The sequence below is a fragment of the Tyto alba genome, unplaced genomic scaffold, assembly GCF_018691265.1.
Source record: "Tyto alba isolate M040663 unplaced genomic scaffold, T.alba_DEE_v4.0 Super-Scaffold_28, whole genome shotgun sequence".
Classification (NCBI taxonomy): domain Eukaryota; kingdom Metazoa; phylum Chordata; class Aves; order Strigiformes; family Tytonidae; genus Tyto; species Tyto alba.
Genome location: NW_024881302.1, coordinates 18,487,339 through 18,510,199, shown reverse-complemented (window position 1 = coordinate 18,510,199; position 22,861 = coordinate 18,487,339). Strand labels below are relative to the sequence as shown.

At 45.7% G+C, this 22,861-nt stretch overlaps 1 protein-coding gene across 1 annotated transcript; it reads left to right on the top strand.

Annotated features, from left to right (window-relative positions):
* Nucleotides 1–8,285: 8,285 nt before the first annotated feature.
* CCNF (cyclin F) lies at nt 8,286–22,802 on the top strand. The gene is made up of 17 exons (XM_042798644.1): nt 8,286–8,364; nt 11,621–11,775; nt 12,201–12,307; nt 13,232–13,299; nt 14,085–14,278; nt 14,636–14,689; nt 15,221–15,325; nt 15,895–15,972; nt 16,358–16,509; nt 17,159–17,323; nt 17,976–18,099; nt 18,476–18,656; nt 19,113–19,200; nt 19,730–19,829; nt 20,144–20,274; nt 20,458–20,627; nt 21,189–22,802. Exons 1-17 carry the CDS (start codon nt 8,352–8,354, stop codon nt 21,650–21,652), a joined length of 2,349 nt encoding a protein of 782 aa, XP_042654578.1. The 5' UTR covers nt 8,286–8,351; the 3' UTR covers nt 21,653–22,802.
* Nucleotides 22,803–22,861: the final 59 nt, after the last annotated feature.

The window sequence follows — 22,861 nt, the reverse complement described above, 5'->3', positions numbered from 1 at the left end:
GTGACTATCTATATCCTCCCCATGTGTCTGGCCGGGTAAGGGATAACACTGCCCGGGCACAGGTTAACACTCCTCAGAGAGGAGAGCAAATGTCAGACAACGTGCATGGCTGTGCCGGTGCCTAAGCTCCGCTCCAGCCTCTGCCTTGCTAGCGACTGCTTCTCTCCTTGCTCTGATATCGCAGCCTCCTTCCCCATGGCCACCTGAGACCTTCCGGGCTCCAGCACCCCTTGTCTGCCTTGTGCAGAGACACCATCTCATGATGCTCAGCCCCGGCTGAGTGCTTTTTCAGTTCCAGACTTCATCTACAGGGACTCTGCATGTATCTCCCCCACTTGTACTTCCTTTCACTCCTCGAGCCCTTGCAATGACTCTAGTTTTGCTAAGTCGGGAAAATGTCTGGTTTACAGCTTTCTTCACTACAGCTCTAGCCCTCCAGAATCGTCGTCATTTATCTCTCTGCATCATCAACTCTCCACCCATTTCAAACTCAATTGAAAGCACATTTTCTTCCTTGCCTGTGGTTCCTAAATTATACACCCAGCTCATTTCAAAATATCAATTCAGAAACTTGGCAAGGTGATTATTAATAACAGCTCTGTTCTTCTCCGGAGGAGAAATAATACTAGAAATATGTGAAATGTGTACACAGTTGTCATTCTCACTCTCCTCTTTTGCCAAACACTCTGTTCTTTACAGGAAATAAAAACAACCCTACACCCAGTATTAAGTGGCTGAGACTGTAATCAGCAAGGAACCACACAGAACTAGGGCAGTATTCCTTCACATGTTCTGAAACTCAGGGTGCAATGAATTAGTGCTTGGCTATATGTAGATCAGCAGCACATACAGCCAAGCTTGACGAGCTGTATACACAGCAATCTGGAGCCCAGCTGGACCCATGCAGTTTCTTCATTCACTTGTGTGGAGCAGCAAAGTACATGATAGATATAAATATGTGTAGCTAGTCATGGCAAATTGTGCTTCAGCTATAATGAAGCTCTTCATTATTTTATTCCAAGACTTCACATGGGAGGTGGGCCAGGGCTTCCCAAGGACCCAGAGCTGCTGGGAAGCACTGAGCTGTGGTCTGGCCTGGAAGCACTGGGCTGGCAATAGGCTAGCTACATGGTTTTTTCCTTTTTTCTTTTTCTACCTGTACTTATAAAGCATGCAATAGAGTACTGGAGACTTTTTCATTGCCCATAGTGCCACAGGATGTGCACTGAAGCAGCTCTGGGGTCTCTCCCGAAGCAAACCCACATGTATGGGTGCTGTGTACATGGGAGAGCTGAGCTGGGTGAGCCAGGCATCCCCCCTCATCCCAGGTTCCCGTGCCATCCCAGTAGGAACCAGGGTTGTGCTTCCCTGATGCACATCTGGGAGAGAAGGCAGCTTTCCCAGGTCCTTTGGAGGATGAGGAGAGAACAGAAAGATGGGGTACCTCTAACTCCTGTGAGGGGAGAACAGAAAGATGGGGTACCTCTAACTCCTGTGAGGGGAGAACAGAAAGATGGGGTACCTCTAACTCCTGTGAGGGAAGGACAACAACAAGGGCCTCCCTCCCAAGGAAGGGAGGGAGAGAGAAATCCTCCAGGGATAGATTCATGCACAGAAGAGGATCTATGTTTTTAGCTTTGTGTCCTGGGTTTGAGTGAGTGGTGGGGTTTTTTGGTAGCAGAGGAAGGGGCTATAGGGGTGCTAGCTCAAACCACAGCACTTTGCCAAATAAGGAAGACCCAGATAGCAATCAATTTGTTTTGAGAGGAGGATAAAGTGTAAAAGGAGCTATAGAGGAGCTTTTAACTCTGAAGATTTGCCCTTGGAATCATACAGGCCAGACCTCTCCAGTGGCGTTTAGGGACTTGTAGGGAAAGGAGTGCTCGCACAGACAAGAGCCAGCTAGCTGCTCACCCTACCCAGTAATGCCGGTGGCTTCAGCTATCATGGGGCCAGTGCAACAGCCCCTTGTGATGGACACACTCCACCCCTTAACCAAACTAGCCGTGGTTTGGTACAGGCTCCAAAGGAGGGAAATCACTGGGCCAAGAACTCGTCTAGTTTCAATCTGTTCTCCGAAAACCCCCAAAGGAGCAAAGTGACACAGTGAGCATGGGTTCGTGCGGGCTGGGAACAAAGACACATGGTGACTTTTCCGAGATTCATTTATCAAGGAACAAAGAAAATTGTGGGTACAAGGGATCTCATGCATACCTTTCCCATCGCATGTAACTTGACTATGAGCCAACAGCTTTATTCCATAAATATGACAGCCTAAAGTGAGCCTTCTTTGAGCCCTCCCTGCTAGGCAGCATGGCTGCGTGGCGGTGACCTCCCCTTGAGCTGGGACATGTCTCAAGGTTGCTCCTCGAGGCAGAGAGACCTTTTACCAGTGATAGATCTTTGGTAAGTGACCGATATCACGCGTAACCTTGCAGTATGGTAACATTGATTTGTGCCTTGGTAGTTTTGAATCATTGTTCAAATGATTGTGCCATACAGTAATAGAGTGAAACTTGCCATCAAACTTTGTTGAGCTTTTACATCATATTTAAACATCATATTAAAACTGCTTTTGCTAATAGCTTTGATGGTGATTCTTTAAGCGTTCTAAATCACCCATTTGTGACACCATTTCCTGGCACCTCAGCCTCTAGGGTACTGAGGATCTGTGTAAAGTATCTTGAAAACGTGGAGGTTTTTTTAAATAAAAAGATATAAATTGAATGTCTCATATCAGCAAGAGACTCCAGAGGAGAAAGTCTAGTCACGGTATGAGCCTTTGGCTCTGTGCTACCACAGCCTGTGCTTGTCTGGCAGATAAAAGTACTGCTCTCCCTGCCCGCGTTGTGCAATCAGTTTTCCCAATTACTGCTCACTGGCTCCACTCCAGGTACCTCCCTCCCACACGAGTGTGTTTTTTTTAAGAAGTGATACTCCTCAAGTGCTTAAAATGCAAGAGCTTAAAGGGAATCGGCTATAGTTTGGAAGAGGTTGGCCAAGTTCCTTGTTTTCTGCTGGGCAGCTAAGTTTCCACTTGAATGGCATGGGAGTAAAAGATGCCCCCTGAGAGCCCCTCAAAGCGAAGCCCTGCAACCACCCAGGGGATGGGAAAGGCACAGGCTGACAGTGAGCCCGTCCCCTGGAACCTCTGGAGAGCAGTCACTGCTCCACGGCCTTCCCTAGGGCTGCCTGTGCTGGGTCTGACCATCACAGGAGGTGGGTTGTTACTGGACCTTGGCTGAGCCAACGCACTCCTTTCACACATACCACCTCCGGGACACAGAGCTGTCAGGTCCCACGAGCCACGAGCATCACTCCTCGTGCTCCCTTTCCCGTGGGTTTCCTGCAGCATGACGGCACCTTTCCCACGCCCGGTCCCCCCACACTGCTCATCGCTGCCCAGAGCCTCTGCGCTGCGCCCAGCGTGGCCCCTGGCTTCTGCAGCACTTTCAGGAGCCCACCGAGGTCATCCTCCGCTTCCCACGCGGCGCGGTGGGCTCTGCCCTGTCACGCAGCCTGGCCTCTCGGAATGAGGGCCTCACGTGAGCCAACACACAGGCACACATCTGTTAGCTGATTCACTACATCAGATGCTTGTTTCACCTTGTGCACTGAGACTTCAGAGGCAGATGGCAAGATAGCACCAGCAGAAATCACAGCCCCCTTTTCCTTTTCCTGAAAAGGAAAATGACGCTGCGGACCTCTTTTGCCAGGTCATTTGCTGCTAAAAGCTGTGTTCACTCTTCCTCTGCCTTGGTGGGGGCAGACCTCGATTCTGGAAAGCACTGCATTAACCTACTTCATGCAGATAGTCTGATTCATGGTCATTGACTACCATGGAGTAGTACTACCCATGGAAGGCAGTGAAATTACACACAGCAGTTCTAAGAATGGAAAAGATTTGTAAAATGTAGAGCTTCTCCTTCTAAAATACCAGTGCACTCCTTTTTGGGTTAGGACTTCTGCACCGAGATGTCCTCAGAATTGGGGAAAAAAAACAACAGCTGAAGGTTTGATATCCCATCATATGGGTTTGATGCCACCGCGTGGTAGTTTCCTTATTTGCAATGAAAGGTTTTCACTCGGGATATTTCCCACTCGTGTTCCTTATGAAAGAGAAATACAATTTGGAGCAAGGATGAAGATATTACAGATGTCCTGCTCTGCCCTTGCCCTTCACTGATGATTTGGAGCGCTGCCTCCAAACAGCACTGTTAATAAATGTTAGTATGAACTTAAAATTCACGGATTGCAGATTATACTCGGTGACATTATGCAGCAATACCTACAGGATAGGGATGTGGCCATTAGAGAATAAGCTGAGATGTCCTGACATAAAACTTGAGCCATAGCTGGATCGTCATTTAAGGACCTCAGACAAACACTTCCACCCAATTTGCAGCTAGATTTGCAGATTTGGAGCAGCTCTTTACTCCTCAGGAGAGCAACTTCCTTCTCCAGCCCAGTCATTATTAAGTGGTGCTAGGAGTGTAATAAAGAGCTGAGCTACATCACCCTTTTAAAAACGGGACAGGAGAAGTTACAAAGACTGGTACCACTACTGCAATTGAGGATTGGCTCTTCCAAGGGAAAACTGGCTCTCCTACTCTGTCACTAACTTAGCCTTATGACAGCAGAGAATGATTTTCCAGGAAAATTCCGAGCATTTCAGCCTTTCATCCAATAAATGGCCTATACTGCTTTTGTTTGCCTTTTGAAGTGTGGAACAGATACCATTTTACAACCGACTGAACATGTTCTTCAGATGTTATAATATAAAACTATCATGTTTATTGATTGAATAAACACGGACTATGTAAAAATTGTAGCAAAATGACTCCCTGTTGCACGCCTTTTTCCTAGCCTCGGGCATCCTCATGTTTGCAATGGCATCACATCAGACCCTGCAGAAACACTAGATCCTGAAGGCAGTATAGCTTGGATGTTGCTGCAGTTGAGCTAATTACTCTTGGGTTTCAGCTTGGCTAATTAACTTCCATGTAGCCCTATAATATTGCAGTAATTTTGTTTTTAATTCTGGAACTATCTTGGACAGTGCTAGTCTGGGGGGGAAAGAGCCTCTACAAACCACGCAGCTCCACCATGCAGTGTAGACATATGTCATTTTACTGTATATCTAAATGAAATTACTTTTGCAACAGAATGTAATGCAACCATTAGTGTTTAGGTGCTTGTCTGCAACTTGTTCACCAGACTGAACACATTCTGAATGTCTAAATTAAGCTGTTTGTTAACCCATTTGTTAGCTGGAGACAGTAGATGGGATGCTACATTCATATTTGTTTATATCCTCTTCTGTTAAGTCCTATTTGGCTGAAATTCTTCATCTTTGCTCTTTCCTTAGAATCTGCACATTTGAATCTGATCACAATCCATGTACAATTTAGGGTGGAAAAACAGACTAGCTCTAGAAAGACTTTCACGAATGCCCATCTGAAAAGGCTTAAAAGGCTGAAGTTGCTAAGACAGTGAGTGAGCAATAATCTGTGTAGCAATTAATCCTCTTTCTCTCACAAATGGACTTGAAAAAGTGCAAGATGATATTTGCCTGTTAAAAGGTATTTTCAGCAAATTTTCTAGTTTTGACAGGGGAATGTTGCTGTTGGCTGTGGACGTATTGCTTAGATCCCATGGTCTCAGGCCCTTGAATCTCTTCATAAGAGGGATCAACCAACACCTTGACTGAAGCTTGAGCTAGTGTGGCAACATCTCTTGCTGCCAGAAGAATCACAGGCTTGGCAGTATGGTGAGACTAAGCATTACACATTTGTGGAGTTTTGTTTAAATCACAGCAATCAAGGCAAACAAAATACCTTTGTTGTATTTACCCTCACTTCCACAGCCAACAGATGTGCAGGGAGCAAAGAGGCTTTCTGATTAGGAGAAACAATCCTCTGGCTACTCTTCAGTGGAGAAAGAGTCATGATAAATAAGAGAAATCCAGCTCAGGAGCAGGCAACAGTGATTAAAACATGAGCTAATCAGCCTTTCCATCTGTAGAGACCGAGTCTTAACTGTGTAATGCCTTCCTGAAGGAGGTGCAGAAGTGTTTAGGATGCCATATCCAACCTGACATCCAGTTGCCCATTGGAGAGGGTACAGGTTCCACTCCAGTCCTACCTGCCAGCTCCGGGCAGGGGCTGCAGACACCACAGGCTTTTGAAGATCTCGCCAGATGGCCTTGTTTAGGCAATGTGAGTCCCACCGCACACCGGTCAGCCTCTGGTCTGGTTTGTCTGTCAGTGATAAAACCGTTTGGATGTTCTGCCATCTGATCCCAGAGAGGACAAAACAGGCCAAAGTTTACTGCTTCTGAAAGTCTCAACTCCCACCTCCCTGTGCCCACCCAGGTTTTGATTATAACCTGTCCCTCAAATATAACCTTCCCCATGCTCTGCCTTCCCCTGCTGCTGCAATGTCTGGAAAGAATGGGATCTACCTGAGGGGACTCTGCACCTATGACTCAAGGAGCATCTCCTGCTGGTATTTTAGCTCTCCATGGGTAACTGATTATTCATGTTTTGTTTGCTGGTTCAACTTATTTTTGGTTGACAGAACAGCTGTGAGGGGGAGAAGAAATAAGGAACAAAAGCCGATGGCATGATTAACTTTCTAACTCAAAACACTTTTCAGTTAAAAGAAGCTAAATATTCCCTGTGCTCCTGGTACCGCTTTTCCACGTCAGCTGCTGCTGTGCTCCCCAGGAACATTATGCAGTTTTATGGATGGAGGCGGAGGTAGATCTGCATGGGAGAAAGCCTGTGCACAGCAGCTCATCCCCCGTGGTCACTGCACAGGACAGTGGGTCAACGCGAGGGGCTGCCAGTCCCAGCACGGCCAGCATTGTGTGAGCTCAGAGGGGTCATCTAGCCGCCCATGTTCAGCTTCCCCAGGCATCAAATGAGATCAGTGGTGAGATTTCAGAGCTATCCCAACCCCTTGTAAGGGTGCACGCACAGAGAAGGATCCAGAAGTTTGTGTTCTACCAGCGATAAGGGCTTGTGAAATCTAGGGTTGCCCTTAAGTAAAACTCATACACACGCTACCAGGAAGAAACTGCAACTGCGCTGGGATTGTCAGTGTTTATTCAAGGTAGACAAAGTCAGCAAAGCTTCCTGCCGCCACAAATTGTGACAGTCATTTTGTGTTTCACGAAACAACAGCTCCTCTTTCCGCTCTTTTTCTAAAGTCTTCAGGTGAGCTAAAGCAGTGACTGATTTTCCCTGTGTCGCTTTGTTTGTCTGACAGCCTTTTCGATACACCTCTATCGCTCTCTGCTCTTTGCCTTCTGTGGATCAGGGCTTTCCTCTGAATCCTTGACTCGGGTTTGAACTTTGATTCCTCATTGTCTTCCTAATTCCCCCTCACCCTCACGAAAGGCCAGGAAAGGGCAGGAGCTATGTGCTATGGAGGTACGGGGCGATGCTGCTGCTCAGGATATTAAAAATGGACAGTGGGCAGCCTTCCTCCAGCAGACGTCCTCCCTGCTGCTCTTGCTCCAGCACGGGATGCTCAGGGTGGAAATTAACTAGGTTTATTAGCGTTCCCTCAGCAGGTGTCTGGTGTAGCTCCCTCGCTGGGCAAGCCTAGGTGCCAGCGCAAGTGGCTGGGGGTGAGTGGCACTGCCAGAGGCAGGGGAGACTGCAGGCGGCTCGGCTGGGACCCAGCTCGGGGAAGGGAATCCCGGCCCACGGGGCAGCCCGGGCCAGCGCTGTGCCCCGCTCCGCGCTCCCCGCGGGGCTGACAGGGCCGGCGGGAACATGGCCCCGGCCCTGAGGGGAACGTCCGCGCGCCCGCACCTGTTGTCATGGCAACGCCCCCACACCGGGGCGGGGGGGGTGTCTTTACCTCGTACGCATGCGCCGCAGCCGCCGTGCCCGCCAGGTGCTCGAACCGCCAACTGCCGCAATTCGAATTCGCATCCTCGACGCCCAATCACGGCCTGCGGGGCGGGGAAGGAACCGCCCCTCCTCGGCCTGCCGGCCAATCACAAGAGCTGCTGTGTTTTAAAAAAAAAAAAAAAAAAGAGTGCGCGCAGCCGGTAGGCGTCGCCCGGAGGAGCGGGGCCCGCTGGCAGGGCGGGGCCTGGGCGGGGCTCGCCGCCTGGGCGGGGCTCGCCGCCTGAGCCTGCCCTGACCCGAGCGGAGGACTTGAGGGGGCGTGGCCTGGCGCGGGGGCGTGTCCTCCCGCGTGGAAGCCTCGCCCCCCCACCCCGGCGGCCGGTTCGGCACCGCCCCCCCCCCCCCCCCCCCCCGGCGCCCCTCACTCGCAGCCGGGCTGGGCGCGGTGGCCGGCGCACCCCGATCGCTCCCTGGGGACGCGCCGCGATGAAGGCGGGCGGTGAGTGCGGGCCCGGCCGCGGGCTCCGGCGGGGTGCCGCGTCCTCCCTCAGCTTCGAGGGGCCCCGCGGCGGCTTCTCCCCCCGCCCCGCTCCGGGTCCCTCCTGAGGGGGCGACTCTGAGGGCGGAGGGACGCGCCCCGAGAGAGCGGGCGCTGCCCGGGCACCGCTGCGACTCCCGCCGGGGACAGCGCGGGCGGCTGCGCGCCGAAATTCAAACGGCGGCGGCGGGGGGCGGTGCGGGTCTCGGCCCGGGGAAGAGGCGGGGGGCGCGCTGCGGCCTCCCACCGCCTCCCGCTTCGCAAACGGCTCTGCCCGCCCCCGCGGCGGCGGGTCGGCGCCCCCCGGCCGCGCTCCTCCCGCTCCCCCGCCCGAGGGGCCGGTGCCGCGGCTGGCGGCGGCGCCCGAGCGCTCCTGCGCTCTAAGCCAAGCGTTGGGAAACGCAGGCTGGGTGCGGGATAACATATCAGGCGGCTTTGGATTTGTTGGGCGCGAGCTGGTACGCGGGAAACCCCCATTCAAACAGGAGAAAAAGCAGGTTTTTTGCTCAAGGGGGGGGGGCTGAACGGCGGCACGGGTTGCCCAGAGCAGTTGTGGTGCCTCCATCCCCGGAGGCTCCGCACAGCCTGCTGTAGCTGACCCTGCTTGGGCAGGGCAGTTGGACTGGATGGTCTCCAGAGCTCTCTTCCAGCCTTAAACCACTCTGATTTTGTGAAGCGACAAAGTGAAGATTTCCCTGTACGGCTTCCTGGCTTTTGAAATTGAATTTCCTCTTCCCTGAGTTGCTCAAGTGCTCCACAGTCGTTCAGGTGTTCATGCAGGTTTAATTGCCACACCAGTGTAGAAGTTAATTTCTTTTTCACGGCAATAATACTGCTGAAGATTTCTCCAGAGAGGGGAAGAGGATACCAGTATTTGGCCCTACATATGCCAAATAGTTTTTATTTTCATGGGAGTAACTTTTTAATCAAATGTGTGTAACAGACAAGGTGCATGCTACTAGTGAGACATTGGATGCTACTTTGTATCAGGCTGGTGGTTCATTTCATTAAACCTGAAATGCTAAGGATGTTAATAGCATATATGAACAGAAAAATGCACAGTGGTAGCCATGGCTCGTGGACCCCTTAGGAATCTGTAGGATCCTCTTCAGCATCCTGCTGAAAGTCCAGATAACCTTCCCTTTGCAAACTGAAAACCCTGTATTAAGCAACTGAGTGATACAGCAAGTTTGCTTTGAGCAAATTGTCTGTAAACTTTGCATTGGCTATGCAGTCTGTAAGTCTGGATGTTTCCCAGTTCTATGGACTGGCATGCTCAGAGGGAGATGAGCGTGTAACTGGCTAGTCCATACGTTTTTTCCATTTGCTGCATCTGCAGCTGGTAAGAGCTGTTGCTCTTATCTTCTAGAAGAGAAATGCGATGTATTGCTTCTCCAGTCTCTCACCGAAGTTCTGCGTGAAGGACTGGAGATTAGTATGAGATCACGAGGCTTTCTGTATGTTAGGTTATAACCAGGAGGTGTTAACCACCTAAAGTAGAAGAGCAGGCCAAGTTAGGTTATAACCAGGAGGTGTTAAACACCTAAAATTGAAGAGCAGGCCAAAGGGGAAAAAATATTAATGGAGAATAATATTTGCCTTGTTGAAATCCTCTATCTTCACCTTGACATTTCAGCAACTTTCTACTTTCATCGTAAAAAGAGAGCTTGAGGGTTGCATCATTCTCTAACTTTATGCCTTTGACCTTATTAACTGGTGAGACTACGTAACTCTGACTTGGTTTACTTAGTAGATAATATGGGGTGGTTCGGTATTTGTATTATACTACTACCATTACTCTACTGTTTTCATTTACATCAAAAAATATTTGAACTAATAATGAACTAGTGAAAATAGGGTAAGCGTTGCTTGTTGCACAGTATTGGGGTCTCTAGTGGAATCTGTGTCTTTTATTAAACTTTTTAGGAAAGTCAGTAAATAAATTTCCCAAATATAATATCTTTGAGACTTAAACCAGATTTGAAAAATACAACCAAGAAATCCTCTGTAATAAAGGCCCTTACGTGGTCCTTTACTTTGCGGGACTCAATCTTTCACTTCAGTATTGGTTTTTTTGACCCCTCATGTTGGCAAAGAAAATGTTCGGCCTTTTTTTTTTGCTCAGAAATGGGCCTGTGTTGCTTGTACAGACAGCTCCTGAGAACTATAAGAGCTGACAGGGAAACGAGCAGCGTTGGTGCCTCCACTGCTGCGTGGCCTGGCTCTGAAAGGTACGGCATGAGCCAGGATTGATTCAGGTCCTCCTGATTGATTCAGGCTGCTCTGTGAGGGTGATCCTTCGCTGCCACTCGTGGGCTGGAGGTGGGGAATATGTTTTTTTTTTTTTTTCCCCTCCTAGCACCTTTCATTGATTTGAATTTCTGCTGTTTGTTAGTCAAAGTGCTGTGGGTGTTGGGGCTCTGGCGCGCAGGCAGGGGCCAGGTTCTTGGTGGCAGCAATCGCTGCAGCACTGCGGTATCCCCAGGGGATGGGAAAGGGATTGGACTTTCTACCATGGAGTATGAGTCTCTACCAGCTGGCAGTACTCATGCTCTTCTTGGTTTTGCCTTCTCTGTTACATCATTTTCTTCTCTTGGAGAATGAAGTGAGGGTAAGATCTGTCTTAATGAGGAACCGAAGATGCAGGTGATGCCTTACTCTATGAATGCTACAAGGTGGTGAAACTTCAAAAAAGGGGTTCCTGGTTCTTGGGGATCTTCCATGAGCACCCATGGCAGCAACTGGCTGCTTAGAGAGATGGGCTTTTGGCTTGAGCTGGTTTGGTGGGTTTTAACTTCATAATCCCTCTGGTCACGTTCCAAGGAGTGCTACCAACTGAGAAGAAAAAGTTGGGACGTAGGGGAGGTAAATGAAGTTGTAGTAGTGGCAGTTTAGTTAAACACAGTCATATGATAGAGTTAGGGCATGGAGGGGCTCTCCTCAATGAAGAGGATTTGAGCACGAGCCATCTCTTCTGAACTTTTTGGCTTGATTAACTAAATTGAATGAGTCAATTCCTACTTTGTGACTTAGTCTTATGGCGTTATCTGGCACATGCTAAATTTCTCTATGATTAATAGGTTTGAATAAGTGTCCTCTGCTGCAGTAAACAGGTACTCGAGTAAACGCATGTTTATGTACGTGTATACTCCGTTGTGCCTTTTTTCCTTGTACTATTCCATCACAAACTGAGGTGTCCTGTGTTTTTGTTTTCCAGTGATTCACTGTAGATGTTCCAGGTGTTTTTCTTTCCCTTCAAAGCGAAGGATAAAAAAAAGACCTCGAGTCCTGACGTTGTTAAGTCTGCCTGAGGATGTTCTGTTCCATGTTCTGAAAGGCCTTCCTGCTGAGGACATCCTCTCAGTTAGAGCTGTGAGTCTGCTGCTGCTTCCCCTCTGTCACGCACCATGCCTTACCTCTGCCCTTAGGAGCCAGAACAGCACATGGAAAAGGCTGGCTTCTTGTGTCAGAGTAAACCTGAACAAAACCAAAGAATATATATAGTAATTAGATTTTTGCTATCCCCGTAGCAGTTTTATTTCTCAGTACTCAAGCTTAAGATGATTACTATTTGAGTGCTCTTTGTAAATTTTCTGCAAGAATTGTCCAGCTAGATTACTGTGGCTGAACAAATTAGTTTGGTTTGGCATCTCTTGCCTTAATGGTGATTAGGGAGGTAATGAGCTATGATTAACTTGTGATTAATTAGTTGACCATCTTAAATTAGATTGCAAAGAACTATTTTTCTGTTGGTCCGTTTACTTTCATAATTATTATTTTACTCTCCCCCCTCGCAGGTGCACTCACATCTTAAATACCTTGTGGATAATCATGCTAGTGTTTGGGCATGTGCAAGTTTCCAAGAAATATGGCCTTCTCCAAACAATCTGAAGATGTTTGAAAGGTAAGCTTTAAGAATCAAATTTGTCTGACATTGTAGAAGAGGATGTTTGAAAGTAGATGTACATTTTTAATCAGTCCTCACTGTAAGTGGGGATCTGACTTTCCCTTTTTGTAGAAGCCTTTGCTTAAGGTGATGAAGAATTGTTGATTTAATGTCTACGCTGCAGCTTATAACTGCTGTCTCTAACTGGAGCAGGGCCCATTGCATATATCAGAGTTATTTCTCTTTAAAGGCATTAATATTCCCTATTAGAACATAGCACACTAAGTAAAATCTGTTACTGGTGCTTCCATATGAATGTGCAAGTGAGATCAGAGGCTCAAGAGCATAACCATATTTGTAAGTCTGAGTTGGCTTGGTCACTCCTTATACAAACCAGTGTATTGAAAAATATGTAAAGTTCAGTGTTAAAATGAGTGAAGTTTGAAAGGATAATGATAAATCTGCTTAAAGAGATCAGAGAGTGTTTTTTTATCCATCTGATTTGAAGGGGATTCATCAGTTTGACAGGATAATTGCTTTGCTTCTGACTATTGCTTCTTTGATGCATGTATTATGTTCTTTCTGAAGACTACTATGAGCACATCAGTTTGGAAGGGAGGAGCACAAGGCCTCGATGCATGTCCTTGAGGGTACAAGTACCAAAACGTGTTATTGAACTCTGGCATTGGGGATGTTGCCTGGGAATGAGGAACGGTTCCTCTGAATTGTCAAATTTTTCTGGACCTTGGAGTACAAAAGGGCTGCAGCAAGGAAAACCTCGGCATAACTTGTGTCTAACTTACGTAGTAAAAGCATGTGTGCTTATGGTTGGTGCTCACCACGTTCACAGCCTGGCCCTCACTGAAGTAACTTGTTTGAGGATGTGGGCCAGGAAGCACCTACTGATTTCAACCTCGAATATCTTTTCTGTTTCCCATTCAGGGCTGCTGAAAGGGGTAACTTTGAAGCTGCTGTGAAGCTGGGGATAGCGTACCTGTACAATGAAGGCTGTAAGTGTGGAAGCTTGTACTCTGATCTTTGAGGAAGATGGCATGACAGAAGGAAAAGTACATGAGCTAAAGGCTTATTTATAGATACTAATCAGACTAATTGTCTCATCAAAAAGCTGGCGCTTTTACCGGCTGCTTACAAAGCTATTTCTCCTGTGTCTCCAACACTGATGCTTTTGTACCCAGGTTCTAGAGCAGAGAAGTGCAGAGCCAGCTTGCTGTCCTCAGTGGGTGGTTTGGTCTCATTTACTACAATGCATCTTCAGTTTTACCTCTCAGTGCAGCTTAAGCACTGACCACTAAACTGCTAGGTGTTAAATGATAGTACAGTGCACAGTTCTTTTAGAAAATAAATCGATGTATAGCTTATGAATTCATGTTCAGAAGTTATTCTTCGTAAACTTCTGATCAAGCTTGGCTGCTTACCTAGTGTGATAAAGGTAACAAAAGAGACTGACAGTTGACAGGAGGGGCTTCTCTGCAGAGAGTAGCAGCGAAGCAGGTGACTTGCATACCAATTTGTACAGACAGGAGTTAACATTGCTTTGAGTGGTGGTATTTGCAGAAACCCCCCTCCCCAACTTAGGGTTCTATATTCCTAAAACCAGACTGTAGTAAGATTTTACTACTTTTGCCATCTCCATGATTTTTAAGGCTCTAAAGGGAAGACACTGTTCAATCTTCTTCTGACTGTATCCTATTGTCTGTCTTGGCCTGACTAAATGCCAAGTACATGCTGTGAATAAAAGCTAAATGATTTCTGGCTTTTTTTTTTTTTTGTTCAGTGTCCATCTCCGATGAGGGTCGTGCAGAAGTGAATGGATTAAAGGCATCTCATTTCTTCAGTCTGGCAGAGCGTTTGAATGTGTGTGCAGCACCATTCATCTGGCTTTTTATCCGTCCTCCCTGGTCCTTGAGTGGAAGCTGTTGTAAAGCTGTGGTCTATGAGAGTCTCAAAGCAGAGTGTCAGTTGGAGAAAGTAAGATTTCTTTCTGCCCTCGTCTTTAACATGGGCTAGCAGCTGCATCTAGTTATTTTGGAAAAAATATTTTTGTTTCCCCAAGGTACTCCTATGCTTTTGCTACTTAAATGACTGTGGATCAATCATTTTAATGAATTTATTGCCCAACTAGACTTGGTATATCATGAGTGCCGGAGGCCTGTACTGTGTCTTCTGAGACATTCAGTACTGTCTCAAAGGTAACAAAACATTGAGAAAAGCAAGGGGGAAGGAATGACTGAAAGGCAAACAGAACTGTAGTCTGGAATTACTAGCAAAAATTGCTATTATTCGTTGTTCATCTTTAACAATGCTTTATCTTAATGCTTTCTTCAGGCTCAAAAAGGGTCTATTCTCCACTGCTTGGCTAAGGTCTTGAGTCTCTTTGAGGTGAGCAGTGTTTCTGATTTTATGTGTTTGGGTACTTTTTTTGGTGATGCTAATGCTGTTTACCTTGATTAAAAAAAAAAAAAAAAAAAAAATCAGCCAAATTGTCTGACATTCCTCAAGTGGCCTAGGAATTTCTGCTCTCCTGAGTTTAATTTATTATTTGTTTAATATCAACGTAGTTTATTAAATTTTACAAATTGTTAAATTAATTTTGGCTTGGTCATGGGTTTGCAGTGTGTTCAGGTCTCAAAGGAAACCTTCCAGTCATAATGCATATTAAAAAAAAAAAAAAAAAAAAAAATCCTTCAATGGCAAGCAAGCCAAAAAGCTTTTGTCTAGCTGAGGAAAACCACTGCTTCCTGAGCGTGTATCTTCAAATGGCAGCACCCCTCATAGTCTGAAGGGGACTTGCAAATGATTGATTCTGCTCTGTAGCTTTCAGTACAGAACTCTTCTCTAGCTTCTGAAGTATTGAGATCTGGCATCCAGTTGGCTGGACAGCAAAAATACCATCATGCCCTTTGTTCTTAGGATGAAGAAAAAAGAAAAGAATCCCTTGAAATGTTTGAAGAATCTTCAAAGCAGGGTTGTTTAAACAGCTCCTACCTCCTTTGGGAAAGTAACAGAAAGGCAGCTGTAAGTAGTATTTTTTTTTTTTTCTCTCAAAACAACTTTTCACTGTAACGTCTGGACCTCTGTTACGTGCAATGAATGTACACAGAAGGAAATCGCTGTTCCTTAGAGATTATCTCCTTCATAAATAAGGAGAACACTAAGAACTCTCTCAAATGAACTTTGGTGTCTGCCTTGGTGTTAAAAACAAGTGAGCCTACGAGCGGTTGTAGCTGAGGTGCAAGCAGAAGTTCCTTCACACTAACGGCTAAAGGCACCGGCACTGCTGTCTAGTGATCATATGGCTCACTTGTGAGCAGGAGCGGGGAGGCTGCCTGCGTTGCCGTTAATAAATCTGCCAAAGCTCTCGTGTTGGAATCCCCAGTGACCGGTCTCACTTCCTCTGAGGCCGGGGGCAAGAACTGAAGAAAGTTTCTTAAAAACAATGGTGTCGCGATGAGGAACAGACTGGTTGCTGAAATAATGGATGTACCCACAGGCGGTGTCTTTTTTCTAGGTATTAGTACTACAATCCTTCTGTTCATTGTGTAAAGGTAATGGGCTTTGAAATCTGTTTATGTTCCCCTCCGTAGATGTCAGATCCTGGCAGATACCTCCAAAGTCTCAGGAAACTACGAGACTATGCAGCAAAGGGCTGCTGGGAAGCACAGGTAAGACTGACTTTTCCCAGGAAAACGGTCTATTCGCTTATTTCGATGCTGCCATTGTAGATTTAGACTCTTCCCTTTAGAAGTGGGGTCAAAATTGCTGAATAATATCAATATATGCATGTGTATTTACTCTGAAGGTCCCCCTCTTTTGGACGATACTGCACATTTGTGTACCATCTGAGTAAAGAGGCATATTTTGATGGACTTAGAAACCTGCTCCCAAATAATGTGTGCATTCAGCATTTAAGCCAAGCTAAGAACTATTGATTCAAGTGGTTTATAATGTTCATTCTCTGTATTCAGCAGCAAAATTACAGGACCATCCTGTGCTACCTTAGTTTGCATTTGGTAAAAAAAATACTTTCTTTTGTGTTGTCTACTACAGATAGCTTTAGCCAAAGCTTGTGGGAATGGAAACCAACTAGGATTAGAAGCAAAATCTTCTAGTGAAATGGTGGCTCAAATCTTTCAAGCTTCCCTTCCAATCAGCAAGCAAAGTATCTTCACTGTGCAGAAAGGAATGAATGAAACAATGAGGTAAAAACTCAGATCCAGGAGTCAGGCCACACAGCAGAAACCATTGCCTATTTCCCTCTACATCTGTAGAAGGAAACAAATCTAGAATGCGATCTGTCGGAAGATGGAATTTTTTTGCTTTCCTCTTCTGTGATGCATTATGTACAATCAGAGAAACACATGACATTTCTCAGAGGAGGTGTCGGAGCCCTTATTTCACGCCCCGATGACGAACTGAAATGAGGTGTGCGAGGTTTTTCCTGGACTGTAAGTTCTTGCATTTGACAAGACTAAGTTCTTCAAGAACTGGAGGCACTGTTTGACTTTTTGAAACTGTAGTTACTCTCTAGTTATCTTAGGTGGCCTTTAGCCTCTTAATTGATATGCCCTACCCTTTCCTTGTGCAAGTGCCTACTGTAGGATAATTTCTAATTCCATTTCACAGACAATTTAAGACCACCCTTCACCTTTCAGAGAAAAACAGGCCTCTAGTTGCAAATCCTTATCTCAGTGCAACATACCATTTCTCTGGAAATTCTTTTGGTGAAATTTCTTGGCTTGGAACTTTTGAGTGGAGAAGGGACTTGGTAACTAGGTGTGGGGAGGGTGTTCAGCACGGGTTTGAATGGCTTCTAACTGCACAGATTTTGTCTCACTCTTTCCTGTCTAGGTACATCCTGATTGATTGGCTGGTAGAAGTGGCTACCATGAAAGACTTTTCTAGCCTGTGCCTTCACATGACAGTGGGATGCGTGGATCGTTATTTGAAGCTGAGACCTGTACCTCGGGCTCGACTCCAACTTTTGGGAATAGCCTGCATGGTGATTTGCACACGGTAGGGGTTACAACTGGTGGACAGACGTGGTTATTGTAATCATTCAAATGAATTTCTGCAGCATAAGCTTTTTCTACCCCCTTGCTAATAATAATACTAGAAAGAATCTTTGGCTTCCTTCTACATTGACTGCTGCTTGAACTGTGTTCATGTACAAACACAATCTCTGCAGACGAGAACAAGACACACAATGTAATTCCTTAAACACGTTTTTAAATACAAAAAACAACTCCGTAGTGGTGGGATTGGTCTAATGTGTTCCATCAGCAACTGAAGACTTTCATACCATGTTAGCATGAGTAAGGAACAGCTACAGTGGTGGTGTTACATGGTTTAGTCTGTTACACTCAGATGAACCACGTGGTGTGGTGGGAAACTATTCTTCTGTGTTACCTTCCTTAATATCTTGCACCTTAACCTAGGAGAGGTTTCATAAATGAGGAATCAGGAATGTTCTAGTAGGTGGTTCCAATTTAAAGGTGGAATAAATGAGCTGCTGTTTGTTCTTTCCTGTGCCTGGGAAATTACATAATGAAGTTGTTTAACTCTTTGGTTATCTTGGGTGCATTTATCTGCCACAAAAACATTAGTGCATAGGTGCACAAATTCTTTTTATTTTGGGGCTAACTGTTGATATTATTTAATATTGCAGTTTCATCAGCAAAGAGATCTTGACAATACGGGAAGCTGTGTGGCTAACAGACAACACATACAAATATGAAGACTTGGTCAGAATGATGGGTGAAATAATTTCTGCCCTGGAAGGAAAGATAAGGGTGAGTTTGGAAAGTGGGTGGAATATTTCACCCCTTGGGCTGGTATTGAAGTCAGGCTGTTGTAATTAACACTTCTTATTATCCAAGATATTGGGGTTTTATGTGAGTGTTCTCAATCAGCTGTGAACACCATGCCTATTTCAGAGCATGCAGATAGAAAAGCCTCTGCCTTTCTGTAGAGATTAGAACTTAAGTTTTAAGGGGCCATTTATTCTTTTACTGGAGAGTGTTCCAATGTCAGTGTAGTTAAAAAAAAAAAAAAAAAAAAAAGAAAAGAAACCCTAATGAAATGAAAACAGCATCTTCTGGAAACAGCTGTTCTAAATCCTTGGTGCTCATCTTGTTTTTCCAACCTCTGTTCTCCTTTCTGCACTAGATACCTACCATTGTGGACTACAAAGAAGTATTGTCAAATGTAATCTCGCTGGAGAGAAGAACTCTTCACCTTTACAGCTTCATTTGTGAACTGTCCCTCTTAAACACAAGCCTTTGTGTGTATTCCCCAGCTCGGCTGGCTGCCGCAGCACTGCTGCTGGCTAAGATACTACACAGGCAAGGTAAGGAACCTCACCTTAAGTGGGGCTGTAGCATGGTCTGTCAGTCTGCCTTGCCTTTTTAGGGAGCCTTTGGGGGGGGGGTTTTTTGGAGTTACTTTGTCTTTAGGCAAGATGTCCCAATCACTTGGCTGGAGGAGAGATGCAGGGGAAGAGGGGAACAGGTATAAGACTGCAAAATGAAGAGTCTGGTCTATTTTATCTCTTAATAGCTATGATTAACAAGAGTATTAGCATCAGACTATGCAAGCTGTGTGTTTAAATGAGACTGAAGATTTCTATACTTAGGTATAACTTCAGTTTGGCAGGTAAACCTATACTTGAAGCTAATTGTGAACTTGGACTATATACAGGCACAAGCTTGTAAAGATGATGATCTTTATCCCATAAAAAAAAAAATCTGTCTGATTACAGAACTACCAAGCTTCATGAAATGGTAATATGTATTCTCTTCTCCAGCACACCCCTGGACCAGCCAGCTGTCTGAGTGCACCGGCTTCTCTCTTGAAGACCTGTTGCCCTGTGTGCTAAGCCTCTACCAAAAGTGGTAATAGTTTTGGAACTCTGCTGGGAGGGCACGTGGGTACTTGGATTCCTATACAGTCAGCCATTCCTCATGAAGGAGGTTGCTTTGGGAAACTGCCTTGCTCTCTCCACCACAAAGCACTAAGGCCTCAGGGCCAGTTCAGGGACAACTATTCTATTTTTCCCAACTGGTGGTGGCCCCAAGTTACAGAAAATGTTATGCTCCTCAAGGCTTAAGGGATTTCAGCTTGCCAAACAGCACTGTTTTCAGAAGACTACAACTGGCTTATTGGTGAGCTTCAGAAGGAGTTCCAATAGCAAAAGTAGCTCACTTTTTAAAAAGTACAAGGCAAATATCGTGTTTACTTCAAGGAACAGAAAAGGAATTAGATGCACCATGTGTCCTGGCTAACTTAGCAGCTCTGCTGAAACACCAACGTCCTTAGCACAGAGCTAGGATGGAAAGAAGGAAGGTACTTAAATTGGCAGATTCTGTTACCGTTGTTTCATATAATCCATTCTAAGATTGGGGCTTTCACCTTTCTTTACAGTTTCCATGATGATGTCCCAAAGGATTATAGGCAGGTGTCCTTAACTGCAGTCAAACAACGATTTGAAGATGAGCGTTACGAAGAAATAGGCAAAGAAAAGGTGGGTGAGTTCTTCGTCTTCATTTGCTGATATCTGACACCCAGAGCAAAGCTAGCATGTGGCAGGATGTAGTAAACTTCAAATAATGGGAAGTGGGCTCTAACTTTAGACTTTTAGAGGAGAGACTATCTAAATAAAGTGGTAGTTTTAAACTTGATATGTGGGGACTCTAACTGCTCTGAGTTCATGTGGGAAGAACTCACCGGGATAGATTTCTCCTAGAAAATAAAGCTAAGTAGCCTCCTCCTGGCTGTTTATTCCTTCTGGGAATTTCGTGGTCTAATTCTTACTGGCTCTTTATATTTTTTTTTTAGATGATGAGTTACAGCCAGCTCTGTTCATTGTTGGGTGTGAAACAGGAGGACCCAGAGCCCAGCCCCGTGCACACAAATGTGGTGGAAATTCACACTTTCCTTAGTTCTCCTGCTGGAAAGAGAACCAAAAGGCCAGTATAGCTCATCACTGTAAATGTCTCTGAAGATTAGCATGAGCCTTTCCTCCTCTCTGGTATCCTGAGATTTCATTCTTAAATATGATCAATTTTTCTGTAATTACCTTGACGTACCTATTAAAAGAGCTGGAGAAGACCTGACTTTTAATGTGGGACTCCTTTATTTTCTTGCTACAGGAGGAGGGAAGACAGCATTCAGGACGACAGAGGCAGCTTTGTGACTACACCCACAGCAGAGCTATCCACCCAGGAAGAAAGTCTTCTAGATAACTTCCTAGACTGGAGTTTAGATTCCTGCTCTGGTTACGAAGGTGATCAGGAAAGTGAAGGCGAAAGAGATGGAGATGGTGAGGGTTTTATTTTCCTTATAAAAAGCAGACAAGGGAATTACAACTGTCTTTTCATCTTTGCCTAAAACTGTTTCTCAGGCACCAGAAGCCTGAACTTTCAACTGAAGACCAGTTGGAAAAACTCTCCCCCTTCCCCAGTGGTTATAATTGTTAAAACTATTTTAGAGGTATATATCTGTTCTCTGTCTCTATACAGCTCCAGAACATGATGAAGGGCTTTGTAGCTGCTTAGCATTTTCAAAGTGAGACTGTTTTCAGATACTGCTGATGGTGGACCAAATGTGTTTAGTGCCTCCCTACGTTAGAAACACTGTATTATGTTTGTTTTGCTGACTGGGACTGGCTGTTCATTTTCCAAACAGCTCTTACTATCTCTCAAAACAGTCTGAGTGGGGAAAAGTTACTGTTTTAAACAAGGGTGAGCTTAGTGCTCTACCCTCCCCTCCATGTGTAAGTAGACGTAAGGTTTACACTCTTGTTTTTTTTTCTGCTTGATTCTGTTCTGAATGCCTGCTTGGTGTTGCCCAAATCAAAACTAAGTTTTTTATCATTCCCCAGTGACAGGTCCCAGTGGGATCTTGGATGTGACAGTGGTCTATATGGATCCTGCAGAGCACTGCTGTCAGGACTCCAGTGATGAAGACAACCTAGCTGTGGAGTGGGCTGGGCACGCGGCACCACTGCGGGAGGCTCAGCTGCCCGATGACACTCGCAGCCTTCCAGCATATCTCACTCCAAGAAATCCTAACCTGGAAGGGAGCTCGGGCTATTCTTCCGTCAACAGTGCCAGTCCTACGTCTTCCGTAGAAGGCAGCCTTGGAGTACCTCTCAAACCTACCTCAGCACTGTCTCTTGGCAGTGCCATGAACAAGGAGCCATGCCTGCCTCGTTACCTGGAGTCATGTTTACAGTCAGTCGGTGCTAGGCCTAGAGATGGCAAGTGTGACAGAAGGCAAGTCAAGCGAAAAAATGTGGCAGAACACAGTGAAGAAAGGGTGAACTTGGGCTTCTTCAGCCTCTGATTCCTTCATGCTCTTTCCTTTTCTAGAATTTCTGGAAACAGTATTTCTGGTGTAGTCACACAGGGATATTAGTGAATAATTGCCAATACCTCCAAAAAGAGCCCTTCCCCTCAACTTTGCCTACGCCTATCTTGTAATTCTGTAGCTCACTTCTGAGCCATTTCTTTCCCTGATAGCTGCCAATTCTCTGCAAATTAAGATTCCTCTCCACATATGAAATTTTATAGCTCATTTTTGTTGTACCTCACCAGTTTACTCCTTGGTGATAAAAAGGAACTTGTCATGTCCCTTGCTTTGCTGTGAGGCCTGGCAGCATAAAAGAAAGGAATTAACTTTGGTTCTCAAGTTACTGGATGTAACACTATGCTTGAATTCTGCCACTTGAAAAACCTTTTTGAGGTTGTGCTGCCTTTCCCTTCTGGCCAGGTACTGTCTCACTCAGCTGGTGCTTCCCCCTTCTATGTAGATACCATTTGCTGCACTGATACAAGGTTTTTATGGATACAATCAGGAGGTAAATGAAGGCTCAGTTCAGGTCTGAGCTTTTTTACCTACCTCTCAGATGGTTTTAAATCCCATTTGCCTCTGGCTCTAGTTGCCATATTTCCCTTGCCTGAAAAATCCTCCTTCTGTGCCTTAATGCTTTGCTGCCCAGTACTACAGTAACGTGATCTCTGTGAACTGTTAGTCTCTGCTGGACAGCGTGGTTGAACTGCCACCTCCAGCCAGTGGCTGAATTTCATTTCTTGTCTTGCACAGTCTTCCTTGCTCTTTCCATTAACGTGTCCTCAAGAAAAGCACAAATCACTTGAACACTAGAAACAGGCAGCAATGCACCAAGGGCGGCATATGCTTTTCTTAACAAAAATGAAATGTGCTGCTTCAGTAACTGTTTGAAGAAACCACCTACCCTCACCTCAGCCTAGCAAGCCTAGGTTAAAGCTCCTTCAGCCTGTGAACATTAGGAAAACAGCCTTTACAAACAGGTAGTGAGCATTGAAATATCAAGGCACAAGACTTCCAGGAGACGTTGCTGAATTTAACACTGGAACTGGACTCCATGACTCTTCCTTTGAAGTTACTGTGGCAGATGGCAACAGTTCAGATACACACAGTGTAGTGATGTTTTTATAAAACTTTTTTTACTATAGATGGCTCCCTGTCTTACTTCAGTGACTGGTATCCCACTGACATGGGTCTTGGAAAACA

Bases quoted from the DNA above. Each gene is read 5' to 3' on its own strand.
- CCNF (XM_042798644.1), top strand. The intron at 17,324-17,975 runs GTAGGGGTTACA...TTAATATTGCAG, and splicing joins TGCATGGTGATTTGCACACG to TTTCATCAGCAAAGAGATCT. The intron at 18,657-19,112 runs GTAAGGAACCTC...TCTCTTCTCCAG, and splicing joins TAAGATACTACACAGGCAAG to CACACCCCTGGACCAGCCAG.